This window comes from Oncorhynchus clarkii, chromosome 9 (assembly GCF_045791955.1).
Source record: "Oncorhynchus clarkii lewisi isolate Uvic-CL-2024 chromosome 9, UVic_Ocla_1.0, whole genome shotgun sequence".
Classification (NCBI taxonomy): domain Eukaryota; kingdom Metazoa; phylum Chordata; class Actinopteri; order Salmoniformes; family Salmonidae; genus Oncorhynchus; species Oncorhynchus clarkii.
In genome coordinates, this window is record NC_092155.1 from 42173931 (window position 1) to 42192932 (window position 19002).

Sequence of the window (19002 nt, forward strand, 5' to 3'; positions counted from 1 at the left end):
TATGTTTTCATTTTCGTCAAAAACAACTTTTTGATTTGACGGCCTGCATATGCGCAGTTCGGCCCGAGACGACATTTGACCCGATGACTCTAGTTTGGAGTTTGACCCGTTCTACCAGCAAGAATAAGGCTGTGACCTCGGGGATTTTCCTTCAAAATAATAGTCCCACAATGAAGATCGTAAAAAATAATATAACATTTTATAAATTTAGACCATTTGTAAGGAAATGTTAGCACACTTAGAATTTTGTTTAACAATATTAAAAAATGAAAAGTTAGTCGCCTTTATAGCTCAAGTAATATTATGGAATTGACATTATTGTTAACAGCACTTCTGGTTTCAAAATCTACAAAGTTTATATTCAGAGGAGCATCGCTGCAGATTATTTTGTACGGTGCAATAAATAATAGTACTTAACAAAACATTGTTGACCATTCAGGTGTAAATATTTTTTTTATAGAAAAAAAATGACAATATTTTTAAAAAATACTTGTAATTATTATTTATATGATAACTAGTATGAAATATTTTGATAATTGTGCACATTTTCCATCATTTTCACAATAATTATACATTTACAAAATGTACAGGATGGGGCATTTATTCTGAAGGACTTCAAAAATCGGTGACCCGGAAGTACTTATTTATTCTTGCCTGCTTCACCGTCGGTTTGATTTAGCATACCTTGTTATAAATAAAGAAAGATCAAGTGACTCAACTGAAGAGGCTACCTAACTCTCATTTGACTGAAAATGTCTAAACTAGATTTGTTGCGTGTGTTTTTAAATGAGCGCTTAACTGCGGCTGCGGCGGAGATTTTCGGGGCCGTTGAGAAAACGGTAGTGGAGTATCAGGAGGAGAATCATCGGCTTCGTGGACTGCTGCGGATTACACCGGGGATAAAACTATGCAAAAGAGGTTCGTTTGTAGATATACTGATAGTTACCTATAGTTCTACTAAATTCGCATACTGTTTAGGCAAATGTTCTCCATTTGTTTTTCTTTATACAACGATGGATCTGATAATGAATGCTGATAGCTTAAAATCACATTCCAATCAAATTTGATTAGTCACATGCGCTGAATACAACTGGTGTAGACCTCACAGTGAAATGCTTACGAGCCCCTAACCAAAAATGCAGTTTCAAAAAATACAGATAAGAATAATAAATAAAAGTAATTAAAGAGCAGCAGTAAAATAACAATAGCGATACTATATACAGGGTACTGGTCCAGAGTCAATGTGCAGAGGCACCGGTTAGTTGGGGTAATATGTACATGTAGGTAGAGTTATTAAAGTGACTATGCATAGATGATAACAACAGAGAGTAGCAGCAGTGTAAAAGGGGGATCTAGGTAGCCATTTGATTCAGGAGTCTTATGGCTTGGGGGTAGAAGCTGTTTAGAAGCCTCTTGGACCTAGACGTGTGGCTCTCCAGTACCACTTGCCGTGCGGTAGCAGAGAGAACAGTCTATGACTAGGGTGGCTGGAGTCTTTGACAATTTTTAGGGCCTTCCTCTGACACTGCCTGGTATAGAGGTCCTGGATGGCAGGAATCTTGCCACCAGTGATGTACTGGGCCGTTCGCACTAACTTCTGTAGTGTCTTGCAGTCGGAGGCCGAGCAGTTGCTATACCAGGCAGTGATGCAACCAGTCAGGATGCTCTCGATGGTGCAGTTATAGAACCCTTTGAGGATCTGAGACCCATGCCAAATCTTTTCAGTCTCTTGAGGGGGAATAGGTTTTGTCGTGCCCTCTTCACGACTGTCTTGGTGTGCTTGGACCATGTTAGTTTGTTGGTGATGTGGACACCAAGGAACTTGAAGCTCTCAACCTGACGGTATCCAGCCGGTGTCTAGTGCACAAGTTACCAGCCAGCTAAATTTATGACATTAAAATGCCTATTTACTCTGGTCCATTTGACTTCTTTATCCACTGTCTCATCAGCCCAACCAGGCAATTTATAAACTTGATCTCCACTATGAAAGCATCTAGACATCATCTCACATTTCCTTTAGACTAACATTTTATTTTCAACAGCGGAGATTTGTGTAAACCTTGCTGTCTGTCTCTCCGACATTTGCAACATTGTTTCAATATTCAGATTCAATCTCCAGCTGTCCCATAGTAATGGTGTTGGGACGAGACAGACAGGCAGCTTTTCTCAGCCAGTCGAAATCATGAATCAGTATAATTTCATGGATATATACAAATATCTATCAATAGAAAACAGGTAAAACTAAACAAAGTGCAGCTAGTTTGCTGTCTTTCCAGCTTCAGTTTGAAGTGATTGTATTAGCTGTGTTGTTGGCTAGCTCCTCTGAAAAACATTGTCCTGACGAGAGAGCATATTTTTAATACCAGGTGAAATCGCACCTCATTAGCTCATTGTTATGGATGTGTCAAAATAAAAGTCACTAGAAAACATCTTAACCAAATGCAGCTGCTGCTGTTATTCTGGCTGCACGGTTTGATGTGACTATAAGTTAGCCCTAGGTGGCTAGCTAGCAAGCAAGGGGATAAGAATGTTTCCAGCAAGTATGGCAATGGAACATTTAGACTGAACGACTGGGTCGCATCTCTGGCAACCGATAGAATGTCCAGCCGGCTTGTGTAGCAACCCTAGATTTGTGTCGGGATTAGGGTTTCAAAGGTTCGGAAACTTTCCAAAAAAGTTCCATGGGGAGTTAAGCCTGGGAATTTTGCTTAAATTCATCAAAAACGTTAGCTTATAACAGTGAACCTTTTCTGTGGGATACACATAAGGCAATTCTAGGTCTTGTGGCATATTTTGGTTAAACTATCCACAATTCATTGGAATTGCAACCCTCTGCATGCACAGTGCATTCTTCCATCACATGTACAGCTGATTCTCAAGATCTTGCACACTAATTAGATGCTATTGAGCCCACACTACGAAACCGTCTGAGCCAAGGACTACATGCTGTCTGGTAAGTTGAGATACTGGGTGGGGTGAATATATTTTATATGACAATTTTTTGTTAACTAGTAAATAGTAGCATACAGCAAAGTGGGTTTAAATAATTTCTGCTAGTTGGTTTTAGCTTGCTTGAGCCTGCTAACTGAAGAGTGTTAATTCACCTGTTTCCATACATGTTTAAAAAAAAAACATTTATCTTACAAAAGGAGTTGTTTAATCTAACTGCTTAACTATTTATCTGTACATGGAATTGTATGTATTTATTTATTTATTTTACTATTATATCATGGCACTGAAAACAATGGATGTACTCTGCAAGAGAGCCAAGGAAATGGTTAGGTATGTGAAGGGTCATCAAGTTATTGCAGCAATCTACCTCACCAAGCAAAGTGAGAAGAATAAGAGCACCACATTGAAGCTGCCCAGCAACACCCGTTGGGGTGGTGTTGTCATCATGTTTGACAGTCTCCTGGAGGGGAAGGAGTCTCTTCAAGAAATGACCATATCAGTCTGCTGATATGGACAGCTTCATCAAGCGGATCAAGCAGCCTGAAACTCCTGAAACCTATAGCAGTAACCATTGCACTGATTGAGGGAGACAATGCCATCCTGTCTGATGTTCAGACTCTGCTTGCAGATGTAAGAGAAGAAATCCATACTGCTCTGTCCACTTCACTGTTGTTACAAGCAGAGGAAACTGCCCATAAATGCCGCAGCGTACATGTTGGACACCAGGTATCTTAGCAAGAGCATCCTGTCAGGTGCAGAGATCAGCACGGCCTATGGTGTCATCACTACCGTGTCTCGCCACCTTGGCCTGGATGAGGGCAAGTTTCTTGGCAGTCTGGCGAAGTACACTTCCAAGCAAGCGCTTTGGGATGGAGATGCAATATGGCAGTCATGCCAACATATCTCATCAGCCACCTGGTGGAAGGGACTTTGTGGATCTGAGGCTCTTTCCCCTGTTGCTTTCATCATCCTCCAAATTGCACCAACATCAGCCGCCTCAGAGCGCAACTGGTCCTTCTTTGGGAACACACACACCAAAACACACAACAGGGTTGAAAAATTGGTGTCCATCCAGGCAAATGTGAGGCTTTTTGAACCGGACAAGAAGCCATCCTCAACAAGGTTGAAAAGTGGCAAGGAAGATGAGGCCTCAGTCTGATATTCAAGAGGTGGACATTGAGGAGGTCAAGGGGGAAGACAACCAAAGCTTTAGTTTCTACACTATCATTTTACAGATGTTTAAAACGTTTTTGGGAGATGCGATGGATCATTGGGGATCATTCAATATTCCCTTTTGTTGTTCAGTGAAATCATCCCATGTGAAGAGTCAACTAATTTAATTAAAGTTCAATTTGAAACTAGTCATTTTTATTTCTATTGAAAGGATTTAATCATTTGCAATTATGTCTAAGAAACAAACCTTTTACCTTCTCCACATATGGTAAATATATCCAATGCAAAAAACATCTACATTTAAATGGTATTATTATACATTTGCATATATTCCCGTTAATTCACACAAAGTTTCTACCTCTGAATATTCCCCAAAATGTGCAACCCTAGTCTGGACTATATATATTTTTTGTGAAAATGTCAATCGTTATTTGAATATGTTGGTAATGCCCGAGAAGCCGGTATTTGGGGGATGTATTGGCACGATTTGCCAACACCCGTCCGTGCCAGTATATCCTTCAAACACCGGCTACCCGGGCGTTATCACGTAAATATGCAATTTTTCACGTGTGCCTTTGAAAACTTTCATAAACAAATCTCACAAGTATCTGACACCGCAAGCTCCCAGCTACTATCTAATCAACACAACATTGAACATTGACATTATCCCACCCCTGGTTAGCCACTATTGGCTTAGAAACACAAACCTATCTGCCAATTCATTTCCAGCAATATTGCCTATGTCTGTCTGTGATGCGCGTTTGTCTATCAATCCGTGTGTAGCCAGTTGATATAAGCATCTTGTGGGTCGACAGAAATAGCTTCCCCAAAACCTTCTCAATTAAATGTTAACTGCAAAGTAGACTTACCTATATGTTATTTGCTAACTTTTCCATGAAATGAGCAGCAGCAGTACAGAACCATAGCTAGACCTGCACGTTCCTCTCTCGCCAGATGCACAATGAAAGGGGAATTACACTCAATAATCAATTTGTTCTTCCAAACCTAAAAAAAAGTATTCTGATGTGATTTAACCATTGACATGGGTTCAGAACATCCAATATTGTTGTTTCTCTATGAACAATTGTAGTTTTGAGAGTAGTTTGAACATGGAAACAAAACTATTTGATGGAATGCTGCCTGGTTGACAACATTACCAAGCGGTGCAGATTGCTGTTCATTTGAGAAGGGCGCTCCTCCCTCACCTCTGTTGCCGGTTCATGTCACCGGGGCCACAGACTGGTGCCCTGTGGCTCAGCATAACCGAATCCGCTAAATGACAAGAAGCAGCCTCGTGGGGAATCGTAGGTGGCTCGTTTCAGCTAGCTTTATCTTGTTCTTGATACCATGTCTTGTTTTGACTGAAATGTCAAATTTGCTAGCTAGCTAACCAACATCTTTAACGATGTGTTTGAGAGACAAGTGCTCACTGTGCAAATGTATTTATGTTTTCAGTAAACATTGGAGACAAAATAGTTAAATGGTGTCAACAATCGAAGCCAACTCTGTCGGTTTTGTGTTAAACAACCAACCCGTCTATACACCAATCCAGCTGTTAGCTGTGAATGTGTAGCCTACAAGATGAAATGAACAACTGAATCAAAAAGCGATTCATATGAGTATATTTAAAATAGGAATATAGTTTGTCATAAAAATCATTTTGATATGGCATGTCAATGTATACAGTCTTACTTATTATAACTATTCAACCCACATTGGATTTGAAATCAAAAAAATTGTCACTGATCTACACAAAATACTCCAATGTCAAAGTGAAAAGAATTCAAATTTATGAAAAATATATATATAAAAAAAAAAAAGAAAAAGCTCACCAAATCACATAAGTTGCATGGCCATAATAGGTAGCAATAATAGATGTTAACATAATTTTTAAATGACTACCCCATCTCTGTGCCCCACACATACAATTAATTATCTGTAAGGTCCCTCAGTCATGTAGTGGATTTCAAGCACAGATTAAATCAAAGACCAGGGAGCTTCTCCATACCTTGCAAAGAAGGGCACCGATTTAGTATATTGGTAAACATGTAAAACGCTGACATTTATTTAACCTTTATTTTATTAGGGAATCATACTGAGAAAAATGTCAAAAAAACAAACCCATTCATCAGTAATACGGTCCTCAATCAGCTTTCTGAGTTGACCTAGAGGCACCAGAACATCACATTCATCAGTAATACGGTCCTCAATCAGCTTTCTGAGTTGACCTAGAGGCACCAGAACATCACATTCATCAGTAATACGGTCCTCAATCAGCTTTCTGAGTTGACCTAGAGGCACCAGAACATCACATTCATCAGTAATACGGTCCTCAATCAGCTTTCTGAGTTGACCTAGAGGCACCAGAACATCACATTCATCAGTAATACGGTCCTCAATCAGCTTTCTGAGTTGACCTAGAGGCACCAGAACATCACATTCATCAGTAATACGGTCCTCAATCAGCTTTCTGAGTTGACCTAGAGGCACCAGAACATCACATTCATCAGTAATACGGTCCTCAATCAGCTTTCTGAGTTGACCTAGAGGCACCAGAACATCACATTCATCAGTAATACGGTCCTCAATCAGCTTTCTGAGTTGACCTAGGAGGCACCAGAACATCACATTCATCAGTAATACGGTCCTCAATCAGCTTTCTGAGTTGACCTAGAGGCACCAGAACATCACATTCATCAGTAATACGGTCCTCAATCCGCTTTCTGAGTTGACCTAGAGGCACCAGAACATCACATTCATCAGTAATACGGTCCTCAATCCGCTTTCTGAGTTGACCTAGAGGCACCAGAACATCACATTCATCAGTAATACGGTCCTCAATCAGCTTTCTGAGTTGACCTAGAGGCACCAGAACATCACATTCATCAGTAATACGGTCCTCAATCAGCTTTCTGAGTTGACCTAGAGGCACCAGAACATCACATTCATCAGTAATACGGTCCTCAATCAGCTTTCTGAGTTGACCTAGAGGCACCAGAACATCACATTCATCAGTAATACGGTCCTCAATCAGCTTTCTGAGTTGACCTAGAGGCACCAGAACATCACATTCATCAGTAATACGGTCCTCAATCAGCTTTCTGAGTTGACCTAGAGGCACCAGAACATCACATTCATCAGTAATACGGTCCTCAATCAGCTTTCTGAGTTGACCTAGAGGCACCAGAACATCACATTCATCAGTAATACGGTCCTCAATCAGCTTTCTGAGTTGACCTAGAGGCACCAGAACATCACATTCATCAGTAATACGGTCCTCAATCAGCTTTCTGAGTTGACCTAGAGGCACCAGAACATCACATTCATCAGTAATACGGTCCTCAATCAGCTTTCTGAGTTGACCTAGAGGCACCAGAACATCACATTCATCAGTAATACGGTCCTCAATCAGCTTTCTGAGTTGACCTAGAGGCACCAGAACATCACATTCATCAGTAATACGGTCCTCAATCAGCTTTCTGAGTTGACCTAGGAGGCACCAGAACATCACATTCATCAGTAATACGGTCCTCAATCAGCTTTCTGAGTTGACCTAGAGGCACCAGAACATCACATTCATCAGTAATACGGTCCTCAATCAGCTTTCTGAGTTGACCTAGAGGCACCAGAACATCACATTCATCAGTAATACGGTCCTCAATCAGCTTTCTGAGTTGATCTAGAGGCACCAGAACATCACATTCATCAGTAATACGGTCCTCAATCAGCTTTCTGAGTTGACCTAGAGGCACCAGAACATCACATTCATCAGTAATACGGTCCTCAATCAGCTTTCTGAGTTGATCTAGAGGCACCAGAACATCACATTCATCAGTAATACGGTCCTCAATCAGCTTTCTGAGTTGACCTAGAGGCACCAGAACATCACATTCATCAGTAATACGGTCCTCAATCAGCTTTCTGAGTTGACCTAGAGGCACCAGAACATCACATTCATCAGTAATACGGTCCTCAATCAGCTTTCTGAGTTGACCTAGGAGGCACCAGAACATCACATTCATCAGTAATACGGTCCTCAATCAGCTTTCTGAGTTGACCTAGAGGCACCAGAACATCACATTCATCAGTAATACGGTCCTCAATCCGCTTTCTGAGTTGACCTAGAGGCACCAGAACATCACATTCATCAGTAATACGGTCCTCAATCCGCTTTCTGAGTTGACCTAGAGGCACCAGAACATCACATTCATCAGTAATACGGTCCTCAATCAGCTTTCTGAGTTGACCTAGAGGCACCAGAACATCACATTCATCAGTAATACGGTCCTCAATCAGCTTTCTGAGTTGACCTAGAGGCACCAGAACATCACATTCATCAGTAATACGGTCCTCAATCAGCTTTCTGAGTTGACCTAGAGGCACCAGAACATCACATTCATCAGTAATACGGTCCTCAATCAGCTTTCTGAGTTGACCTAGAGGCACCAGAACATCACATTCATCAGTAATACGGTCCTCAATCAGCTTTCTGAGTTGACCTAGAGGCACCAGAACATCACATTCATCAGTAATACGGTCCTCAATCAGCTTTCTGAGTTGACCTAGAGGCACCAGAACATCACATTCATCAGTAATACGGTCCTCAATCAGCTTTCTGAGTTGACCTAGAGGCACCAGAACATCACATTCATCAGTAATACGGTCCTCAATCAGCTTTCTGAGTTGACCTAGAGGCACCAGAACATCACATTCATCAGTAATACGGTCCTCAATCAGCTTTCTGAGTTGACCTAGAGGCACCAGAACATCACATTCATCAGTAATACGGTCCTCAATCAGCTTTCTGAGTTGACCTAGAGGCACCAGAACATCACATTCATCAGTAATACGGTCCTCAATCAGCTTTCTGAGTTGACCTAGGAGGCACCAGAACATCACATTAATCAGTAATACGGTCCTCAATCAGCTTTCTGAGTTGACCTAGAGGCACCAGAACATCACATTCATCAGTAATACGGTCCTCAATCAGCTTTCTGAGTTGACCTAGAGGCACCAGAACATCACATTCATCAGTAATACGGTCCTCAATCAGCTTTCTGAGTTGATCTAGAGGCACCAGAACATCACATTCATCAGTAATACGGTCCTCAATCAGCTTTCTGAGTTGACCTAGAGGCACCAGAACATCACATTCATCAGTAATACGGTCCTCAATCAGCTTTCTGAGTTGATCTAGAGGCACCAGAACATCACATTCATCAGTAATACGGTCCTCAATCCGCTTTCTGAGTTGATCTAGAGGCACCAGAACATCACATTCATCAGTAATACGGTCCTCAATCAGCTTTCTGAGTTGACCTAGAGGCACCAGAACATCACATTCATCAGTAATACGGTCCTCAATCAGCTTTCTGAGTTGACCTAGAGGCACCAGAACATCACATTCATCAGTAATACGGTCCTCAACCAGCTTTCTGAGTTGACCTAGAGGCACCAGAACATCACATTCATCAGTAATACGGTCCTCAATCAGCTTTCTGAGTTGACCTAGGAGGCACCAGAACATCACATTCATCAGTAATACGGTCCTCAATCAGCTTTCTGAGTTGACCTAGGAGGCACCAGAACATCACATTCATCAGTAATACGGTCCTCAATCAGCTTTCTGAGTTGACCTAGGAGGCACCAGAACATCACATTCATCAGTAATACGGTCCTCAATCCGCTTTCTGAGTTGACCTAGAGGCACCAGAACATCACATTCATCAGTAATACGGTCCTCAATCAGCTTTCTGAGTTGACCTAGAGGCACCAGAACATCACATTCATCAGTAATACGGTCCTCAATCAGCTTTCTGAGTTGACCTAGAGGCACCAGAACATCACATTCATCAGTAATACGGTCCTCAATCCGCTTTCTGAGTTGATCTAGAGGCACCAGAGCATCACATTCATCAGTAATACGGTCCTCAATCAGCTTTCTGAGTTGACCTAGAGGCACCAGAACATCACATTTAAGAACATTTTGAAGATTGTTCCGCAAATAAGCTGATTTACCTAACTCAGTAGAGGCCAAGGGGAATTTCAAGACTTAGCCAGCCCTGAGACCCGGGTGTGGTAACTCGTATGTCTAAAGACTTAGCCAGCCCTGAGACCCGGGTGTGGTAACTCGTATGTCTAAAGACTTAGCCAGCCCTGAGACCCGGGTGTGGTAACTCGTATGTCTAAAGTGTCGTTATGACGTTAGGTGCAGTGGGACCTCTTGTAAAAGGGTTTAAAATGAAAACATAGCCATGTCTCAATCTACGTGACCTCAAAGCGGGCCAACCAACTTTCTGGTAGAGAATGCAGTGAGACCGTTGCCCGTATTAAAGTCCAGTGCGCTATGATAAATGGCATCTAACGGCTTAAATGAAGCGCCAGCTGCGCTCGTATAGAAGATGTCGCCATTGTCTAGCGCCGGTAGGAACGTCGACTGAATAATCTGCCTCCTGTTTAGCGAGAGGCCGGACCTATTTCTATAAAGGTTAAAAAAATGTATACTCTGGTTCTTAACTAACGCATCAATATGGTTTTTTAAAAGACAGCTTTTCTTCTATTCAGATGCCCAGGCATTGGTAAACAGGAACACGGTCAATATGGGCACCATCCAAAGTACATATGCTTAAATTCTTGGTTATTTTTGGGCTTATAAAATGTGGCTTTGGATGGTGTATCAATACACAGTCGCTACAAAAAAAGCCGGTATCCTTGCCAGAGAGGAAGGAAACCAGGAATTTCGCCATGAGGTCAATGGTCATTTTAAAACAGAGGTGAATGGAGAGAACTGAGGATGGCTCAACAACATTGTAGTTACTCCACAATACTAACCTAAATGACAGTGAAAAGAAGGAAGCCCGTACAGAATACAAATATTCCAAAACATGCATCCTGTTTGCAACAAGGCGGGAAAAAATGTGGCAAAGGAATTCACTTTTTGTCCTGAATACAACGCGTTTTGTTTGGGGCAAATCCAGCACAACACATCACTGAGTACCACTCTTCATATTTTCAAGCACAGTGGTGGCTGCACCATGTTATGGGCATTTCCATGTAAAAGGACCCATGAGCACCAACATGTTTTGTTCATAGGAGCATGTCGAATGAAATCTATTTATATATTTTTAATTTAAGACGTATACATTTTTCAACCATTTTCCAAATGAATTGGCTACAATGAGAAATCATAGTAGCAGGTAACCCAATTCTGGTTTGTGACTACCATCTTCCCTTCCACTGGCATACTGTTATGTTCAGCTCAAATGTTTTCTTTCTCTTTCTGACATCTGGTGGTCAAAGCAAGACTGTGAAAACAGTCTGGAGAACCCCTCACACTCCCTCTATCTTTTCTCTCTCTCTCCAGTAGGGATGGGTACCGACACCCGGTATTAAACGGGTATCGATAAGTATCGATAAGTTCTGACGTTATTGGTTCTGCTTTCGGGACTGGAGAATTTAAGAAAATACATTTCCTATTTATTATTGCTACATAAACATTATCTTGCACATTTTATCTCACCAACCATTTCTAATTTGCAATTAGATGAAGACGTTCGTCTATGATGCATTTTTGCAATCCAGAAGAGAGATATCTCTCGCGTGGAGCCTGTCTCTCACATCCTACAGAACACACACGAGAAAGGCCCCGCTCTTAATTAGGATGATGGCGGAGAGAACTAAACGTTCAAAAGTGTGGTTACACTTCACCAGAGTCGATGCTGACAATGCTCGTTGCCGCAAGTGCAACAAGACTTTTCTCGTGTTTCCGCCCTTACAAGCGAATCTGTCCAAACATCTATCGAAAGTGCATCATGTGCAGAGAAATGCACAGTTTGACTGCCCAGCTCGCAGTTCATCTCTCGTTGTCCGATCTACGTTAGGTATGTATGCTAGCAGCTTAGAGCCCACACACGGAGTTAACTAGATTATGCAAACATGGGTTCATGATCAAAAGCAACCATTAGCCAGCTGATTGTTTAGCATAACTTAAATCACCCATTTAAAGATGTTGCAACTTTTTTGTTAAAGTTGCAGCTACAATGAACCAACCCACTCCTCCCTCTAATACCGCTGGTCCAAGCCAAAGACCAGCCCAAAGCCCCTTCACGCGGGCAGCTAGTGGGCGGATGACTGAGGAGAGGGTGAATGAGTGCCACCTAGCCGTGACCAAGTTCATAGTGAAAGGGCTACACCCCTTTGCAACAGTGGAGTCCAAGGGCTTTAGGTAACAGTCTGTCAGTATATACTGAGTTGTATTCATTTTTAGGATATGGTAGTATAAAAGGGTTGTATGTTAGTCCCATCACTCTACAATACACAACAACACTAATTAAATAATGATAATTCAATACATGGAAACAATCTTTCTTTTTTCTTTTTTACTGTAGGGAGATGAGCAAGGCACTCAACCACAAAAATACCCCTCCCTCCAGGAGTTACCTCAGTGACACATTCATTCCTACCTGATGTGGTGTAGAAAAGTGATCACTGAGCTGAAGGACGTGCCAAAGCTGGTGTCGTGTCTTTGGCTATGCCGGATTAAGTGATATGACATATTCTATAAAAATCCTTTCTCCGTAATCAATATTACCTGATTGAGCAATACAAAATTGGGTTTCACTATTTATTTACTAAATACCTAACTAATCACACAGAATGAATCATACCTTGATTACAAATTACGTCATCAAGGAAAATGTCCCTAGCGGACGGAACAGATATGACAGCTGGTTACACAAAAGAAAAGGGGCTGGGTTTGAGTGAAAGAGCAGGAAGACTGAGGGACAAAGGAAGAAGCTGTGCTATCGTAAATACAGTATTTTATGCATTCTAAATTACCGCCCATTTGGAAAAGGAAAATGCAATAAATATTTTGGTAGGTTGGTGGTAGATTGAAGGCTGGATGGTATATGGAAGGCCGTGTTGCCAAACCGAGTCCTTTGTCCTTTGAAGAATGTCTCTGGTGGTCAATTGGATACGTTGTAGTAACATCATTGTGTTCCTTCCTAACCCTCGTTTGCAGCTGCTGTTGCTAACTCAACGGCTAGGAGGTATCGCTTCTGTAGTGAATAAGAGTTCAAAGTTCATACCATTCGCAACCAAAGCTCACGCTGATGTTGGCTTCGTTCTGCAGTTATTATCTGAACCATTCTGACATCGGACCGTCGTCCTCACATCCCCGGAACAGGAGGTTATATTGTCGTCAAGGCTTTATATTGGAAGGGAGAGGACGGCGTGTTTGAAAAGTTTTATAACCCATGTCCCTTCACAGGGGCGGGCCACTGATTGAGCAGAGCCCTAACCTTATGAAAACCCAAATCTCTCATTTGGAAGCTAAAATTACATTTCATCTCTTCACCAATAATTTTATATTCAAACATTTAAATTGAACAACAATTCCATGTGAATCCGATAATTGATGTGTAGACTTTCCACTGTAGAGTTTGTCATCTTATCATCGATGAGAATGTCTCAGATGACAACCGAACTGACATCATATTCATTAAGTACCACCGCATATGTTCAATTGGTCGGATTACCAGAATATAGTTAATTTCCCCCCACCTCCTGATGTTCCCAGGATCTCTATGTTAACCAAGGGGTTTTCAAATTTCACATTAGTAGGGTAGAGAGAGGAAAAAGGGGGGAAGAGGTATTTATGACTGTCATAAACCTACCCCCAGGCCAACGTCATGACACTGGCCATCACATCAGACGGGTGGACCAGCCTCAGGACCACTATCTCACTGTTAGTGTGCTACACAAGCCAGGGGCAGTGTAAAACAGAAGTTCCTCCAGCAGGACAGTGTACAAATCGCAATCTGGCGAAGTAGTGGCAGAGGCGATTTCTGGAAGAGAGCCGAGGAAGATTGTAGCCGCAACTGTTGATAATGCTGGCAATATGGATGTTGCCATCAAGTGGCTACACATCCTAAAAATAGGACGCTTTGCGCACACATTGAATCTGGCAGCACAGAAAATCTACTAAATGGGCAGCCTGAAGCAGAGCAGTGGTTGTGTGGTTCAAGAGATCCTCGATGTCCAAAACAGTCTTGAAGGAAAAGCAGCAGCTCCTTGGTAAGAAGCCAGTTCAATCTATTAAGGTATTATTTAGAAATGTTCGCATTTAACAATTTAATTCAATTTTCAAGTAATTAAATAATGAAATGCATGTTTTTTTGTTGTTTCAGGCTTTCCCGCAACACTCACTCATCCTTGATGTCAAGACCAGATGGAACTATCCAACGATAGAGAGATTCATGGAGCAGTATCCAGCGATCCAAGCAGCATCCTTGGACCCCACGACTGCGAAAAGCAATGATCAAGGACAACCTGGACCGTCTGAAGGACGAGGACTTCCATAAGGCTGAGGAGTTTGTCCAGCTCATGGGAATCCTCTATACATCCACACTGTGTGTGTCATGTGACAAGAACGCCACCTGTGGACAGATCATACCCATCCTCCACAAACTGGAGGAGCACTTCACTGTGAAGAATGAAGATACGTTTGTGGCAACCGTCAAAGAGAAGGTGTGGGAGAACCTCTCCGAGCGCTATCAGGATGAGTACATTCAAGCCTTCCTGCATGAGACCGCAGCAATGGACCCCGGATTTAAAGGGAGGCCGGTGAGTGACGCCACCTGGGACAGGCTGAGGAAGGCAACTGTTGAGGCCAATGTGACAGGAGCGACACCAAGGCTGTCAGAGGAGCAGTGCAGACGGACACGGAGCACCAGCAACAGGAGGAGTCTGAAGGAGAAGGAGAGGAAATGGAGCAGTCCCTCCATTGTACAAAACAAGGAGTGCCTTGGAGGAGCTGTTCTCAGAGGAGGACAGGGAGTTGAGGTTGACGATCCAACAGGACACCTTGTCCCTCACCCTCAGCGAGCGTGTTGACCTAGAGGTGGAGCTCTACGAAGGCCTGCCTCCCATCCCCATGGCTGAAGATCCTGTGATGTAGTGGTGGGAGAAGAGATACTCTGCCCCTCACAAACATTGCAACAAGCTACCTCTGTGCTCAAGCGCCCTCCACCCCTAGTGAGAGGGTATTTTAGACAGCAGGGAACACAATAAGCTAGGAGATGCCCCGACTTCTGCCAGAGAAGGCAAATATGTTGATCTTTCTCCATAAGAACTGCGAATAACTGTTAGTCCTTCTGCAGCCTACCTGCAGGCCCCACCCGTGTTGTTCTATACCACTGTCTTTTCTTTTACAGCCTACCTGCAGGCCCCACCCGTGTTGTTCTATATCACTGTCTTTTCTTTTACAGCCTACCTGCAGGCCCCACCCGTGTTGTTCTATACCACTGTCTTTTCTTTTACAGCCTACCTGCAGGCCCCACCCGTGTTGTTCTATACCACTGTCTTTTCTTTTACAGCCTACCTGCAGGCCCCACCCGTGTTGTTCTATACCACTGTCTTTTCTTTTGCAGGAAAATATATTGTTCATTTCATTTGTTTTACATTACCATCACAACATTAGTCTATAATAGTGATTTGTTATTAAAAACATTGCTGTTTCTTTTGCTGTAAATAATGTATTTAACATTTCAGAAAATAAAGCTATGTTCTGTTCTTAATTTGTTTCGGGTTTTTTTTCTGGTAAAAAATAAGAATACCGTTAAAGTACCGGATCGATAAGCAGTATCGGTAAGAGTAGTAATACCGTTCAAATCTTACCGATACCCATCCATACTCTCCAGTTAATGACACCCCCCCCGGATCTATCTGACACCTACCACCTACCCTCTTTCCATTTACTGTAGCAAGCATCCTCACCCACTGAGCACCGACCGACACCGGACGGACCAAATCTAAGCCAATCATAGATCACGTCTATGTTTCACAAGTTTGGATAGCAAAGTACTGTACAGTAGAGCACACGAGTATAATGTACTGTACTGAACGTAGCTACTGTACTGTGATGTCAGCTTGTGAAGCATATACATTTATGATTGGTCCTTACCAACCAAATTTGTGTTTGCTTGGAGTGGAGGGTATTACATATTTCTACTTTTTGTGTATCTATTCAGGATACATCACCATGACGATAAAGGTATTGATAACCATAATTATGCCGTTTTGTGTGGTTCAGATCAGGGACCCATAATTGTAATTATGTTACTGGATTTACTGGATCCACTTCACTTACTGTAGTTAAATAACCAAAATATATATTTTTCAATCTCAAGGTGTCATGTCACAGCTGACATCCCGTTCTTGCTGCAGGCATCTTTGAATCTTGATTCGGAGCAGATATTTAAGAGTTTTGGGAAAGCGTGGTCACGAAAAATAAACTGAGGGAAGTTTAACTGAAATTCTGTTACCGAACTTTGCATCTGCACAGTAAAATGTTCAGTGGAAATTGTTTCAATTAGTCCTTGTGCATAGAGTTGTGTGGTTTGTTAAACTTTGAAATCAATGTTTTTGTTTGGTAACATTTTGAAGTGAAAAATCAGAGTTTCTGTAATTCTGTTACTGTAGAATTGTCTGTAGGCTTGTCATATAATGGGCAAATATTGCATAATCCAGGTGTGTAAAGAGACTTTTACCCAGAAAGACTCAGCTGTAATCACTGCCAAAGGTGATTCTAACATGTACTGGCTCAGGGTGAATATTTATCTAATAACGATTTAGATATATTTGATTTAAATATGTGTGTGTGTGTATGTATGTATGTATATGTGTGTGTGTGTGTGTGTGTGTGTGTGTGTGTGTATATATATATATATATATATATATATATATATATATATATATATGTGTGTGTTCTTCCACTTTGACATTATCATATTTTGTGTGGATTGTTGACAAAAAACAAAAAGGTATTAAATCCATTTTACAATGTGAAGAAATCCGGGGGGTGAATACTTATGATGATAGGCACCTGTCGATAACCACTTCTCCTCCTCCTTCCCTCCAGACTCCCTGCAGCTCTCTCTCGCTGTCTCTGAAGAGGAGGTTCCCTCTGAGCAGCACCACTGTGAGCATGAGTGGAGCCCCAGTCTGGGGCAGGAGGACCCCGAGCCCACACAGATTAAAGAGGAACAGGAGGAAGTCAGGACCAGTCAGAGGGAAGAGCAGCTTCAAGGGCTGGAGGCTGATATCATAGAGTTCCAATTCACTCCTTCCTGTGTGAAAAGTGAATGTGATCAGGAGGGCCCACTTTGGTCCTTGACCCTTCCCCAAACCCAGACTGTGGAGAACAGAGAAAGTGATCCTAAACATTTTGGCACTGTGACCCACCTAAAGGGTTTTGATATTCCCTGTGACCCTCCAGATAATCAAAGCAATGCGTCCAGCCACAGCTCAGCCAAAAGCAGCGACCCACTAGGACATGACAGCAGCCAACCATTGGATCCGAACCTACCAATGGGGGAACATTGTTCCAAACCCAGCACCATATCTATAAAAGCTTACCGCTGCCGGGACTGTGGCAAAACGTTTCCTCTGAAAGCGGGCCTGCAGAGGCATGTGAATCTCGACAAGAAGAGACTCAGTGAATGCCACTTCTGCAAAAAACAGTACAACTCCACCTGTAAACTGAAGGCCCATGCCCGACTATGTCACGGTGGGAAACCCAGCACCTGCCCCTTCTGTGGCAAGACCTTCAAACACAAAGGACATCTGTCTAGGCACATGAGTATTCACACAGGAGAGAAACCATTTAGCTGTGGTGACTGTGGGAAGAGCTTCAATCAGAAGGGTGGCCTAGGAAGACATATACTGACTCACACAGGAGAGAAACCTTTTAGCTGTCATTTTTGCTGTAAAAGCTTCAGGCAGAAGAGGGATCTAAGGAGGCATATACTGATTCACACAGGAGAGAAACCATATTGCTGTGGCGACTGCGGTAAAGGCTTCATTCGCAAGGAGCACCTAACTGCACATATGCGGACTCACACAGGAGAGTAGAGATTTATCTGTGGTGACTGCGGGAAAAGCTTCAATTGTAAGGAGAAGCTGAGAATTCATATATGGACTCTCACAGGGGAGAAATCATTTATCTGTGATGACTGCTAGAATTGTTTAATTACGAAGACTAAGTGCTCTATTCAATCAGTATTTTGGAAGTTCAGCGTGATTGCCATTACATTTCAATGTTGCTGAGTTAGCGGAGACTGTATTCACGATAAACACTGCATACGTCGCCTCAATCAGAATTTACCTTAACATTTCTATTGTGCAATCTGTAACGCTTCAGCGATATAGAGCCCTAACCTAACATATTTACGGACTCACACAGGGGAGAAATCATTTAGCTGTGGTGACCGCGGGGAAAGCCTCAATAAGAAGGGGGACCTAACCAGGCATATACTGACACACAGGAGAGATATCACATGGCTGCCCAGTTTGTGGTAAAAGAGTCACTCAGAAGGTAAACCTACTGAAGCATGGAAAAAGAACATACACAAACAAGATAAACTGAAAGAAGGAAGAAAATGGACTTAGATGTTCTGTCAGAAGATGGGAATAAAAAATCAACTGTGGATCATTCATGCTGTGTATTTTAGAGAGATAGATACATTATGGATTTACTTTTGTAAAATGTTCTATGTACATAAAGTTTGATTGGATTTAAATGATTCAGAAATGAACCAGGAGTAGTGCATTTATTATGGGAATCTCACCAATCTACTGTTCTGTTGATGTTTTCACCTTATTAGAAACCGGAAGATCTGGATGGGAAAAATATACACTGCTCAAAAAAATGACGGGAACACTAAAATAACACATCCTAGATCTGAATGAATGAAATATTCTTATTAAATACTTTTTTCTTTACATAGTTGAATGTGCTGACAACAAAATCACACAAAAAGTATCAATGGGAAATCAAATTTATCAACCCATGGCGGTCTGGATTTGGAGTCACAC

General features: G+C 42.1%; 1 protein-coding gene across 2 annotated transcripts; it reads left to right on the top strand.

Annotated features, from left to right (window-relative positions):
• Nucleotides 1-646: 646 nt before the first annotated feature.
• Nucleotides 647-18710, top strand: LOC139416337 (zinc finger protein 8-like). 2 transcript variants are annotated; one of them, XM_071164856.1, is made up of 2 exons: nt 647-918; nt 17048-18710. In XM_071164856.1, the coding sequence occupies exons 1-2, from the start codon at nt 753-755 to the stop codon at nt 18037-18039; spliced, it is 1158 nt and encodes a 385-aa protein (XP_071020957.1). In that variant the 5' UTR covers nt 647-752; the 3' UTR covers nt 18040-18710. The 2 variants fall into 2 exon arrangements, with proteins under 2 accessions (XP_071020957.1, XP_071020958.1); XM_071164857.1 differs by lacking the exon at nt 17048-18710 and adding an exon at nt 14316-15551 and having other exon boundaries at nt 833-918.
• Nucleotides 18711-19002: the final 292 nt, after the last annotated feature.

What these genes read in the sequence shown, in the direction of transcription:
- LOC139416337 (XM_071164856.1), top strand. Translation starts at nt 753, where the DNA reads ATGTCTAAACTAGATTTGTTGCGTGTGTTTTTAAATGAGCGCTTAACT. An exon ending in GATAAAACTATGCAAAAGAG is followed by an intron (nt 919 to 17,047) that starts GTTCGTTTGTAG and finishes CCTTCCCTCCAG; the next exon opens with ACTCCCTGCAGCTCTCTCTC.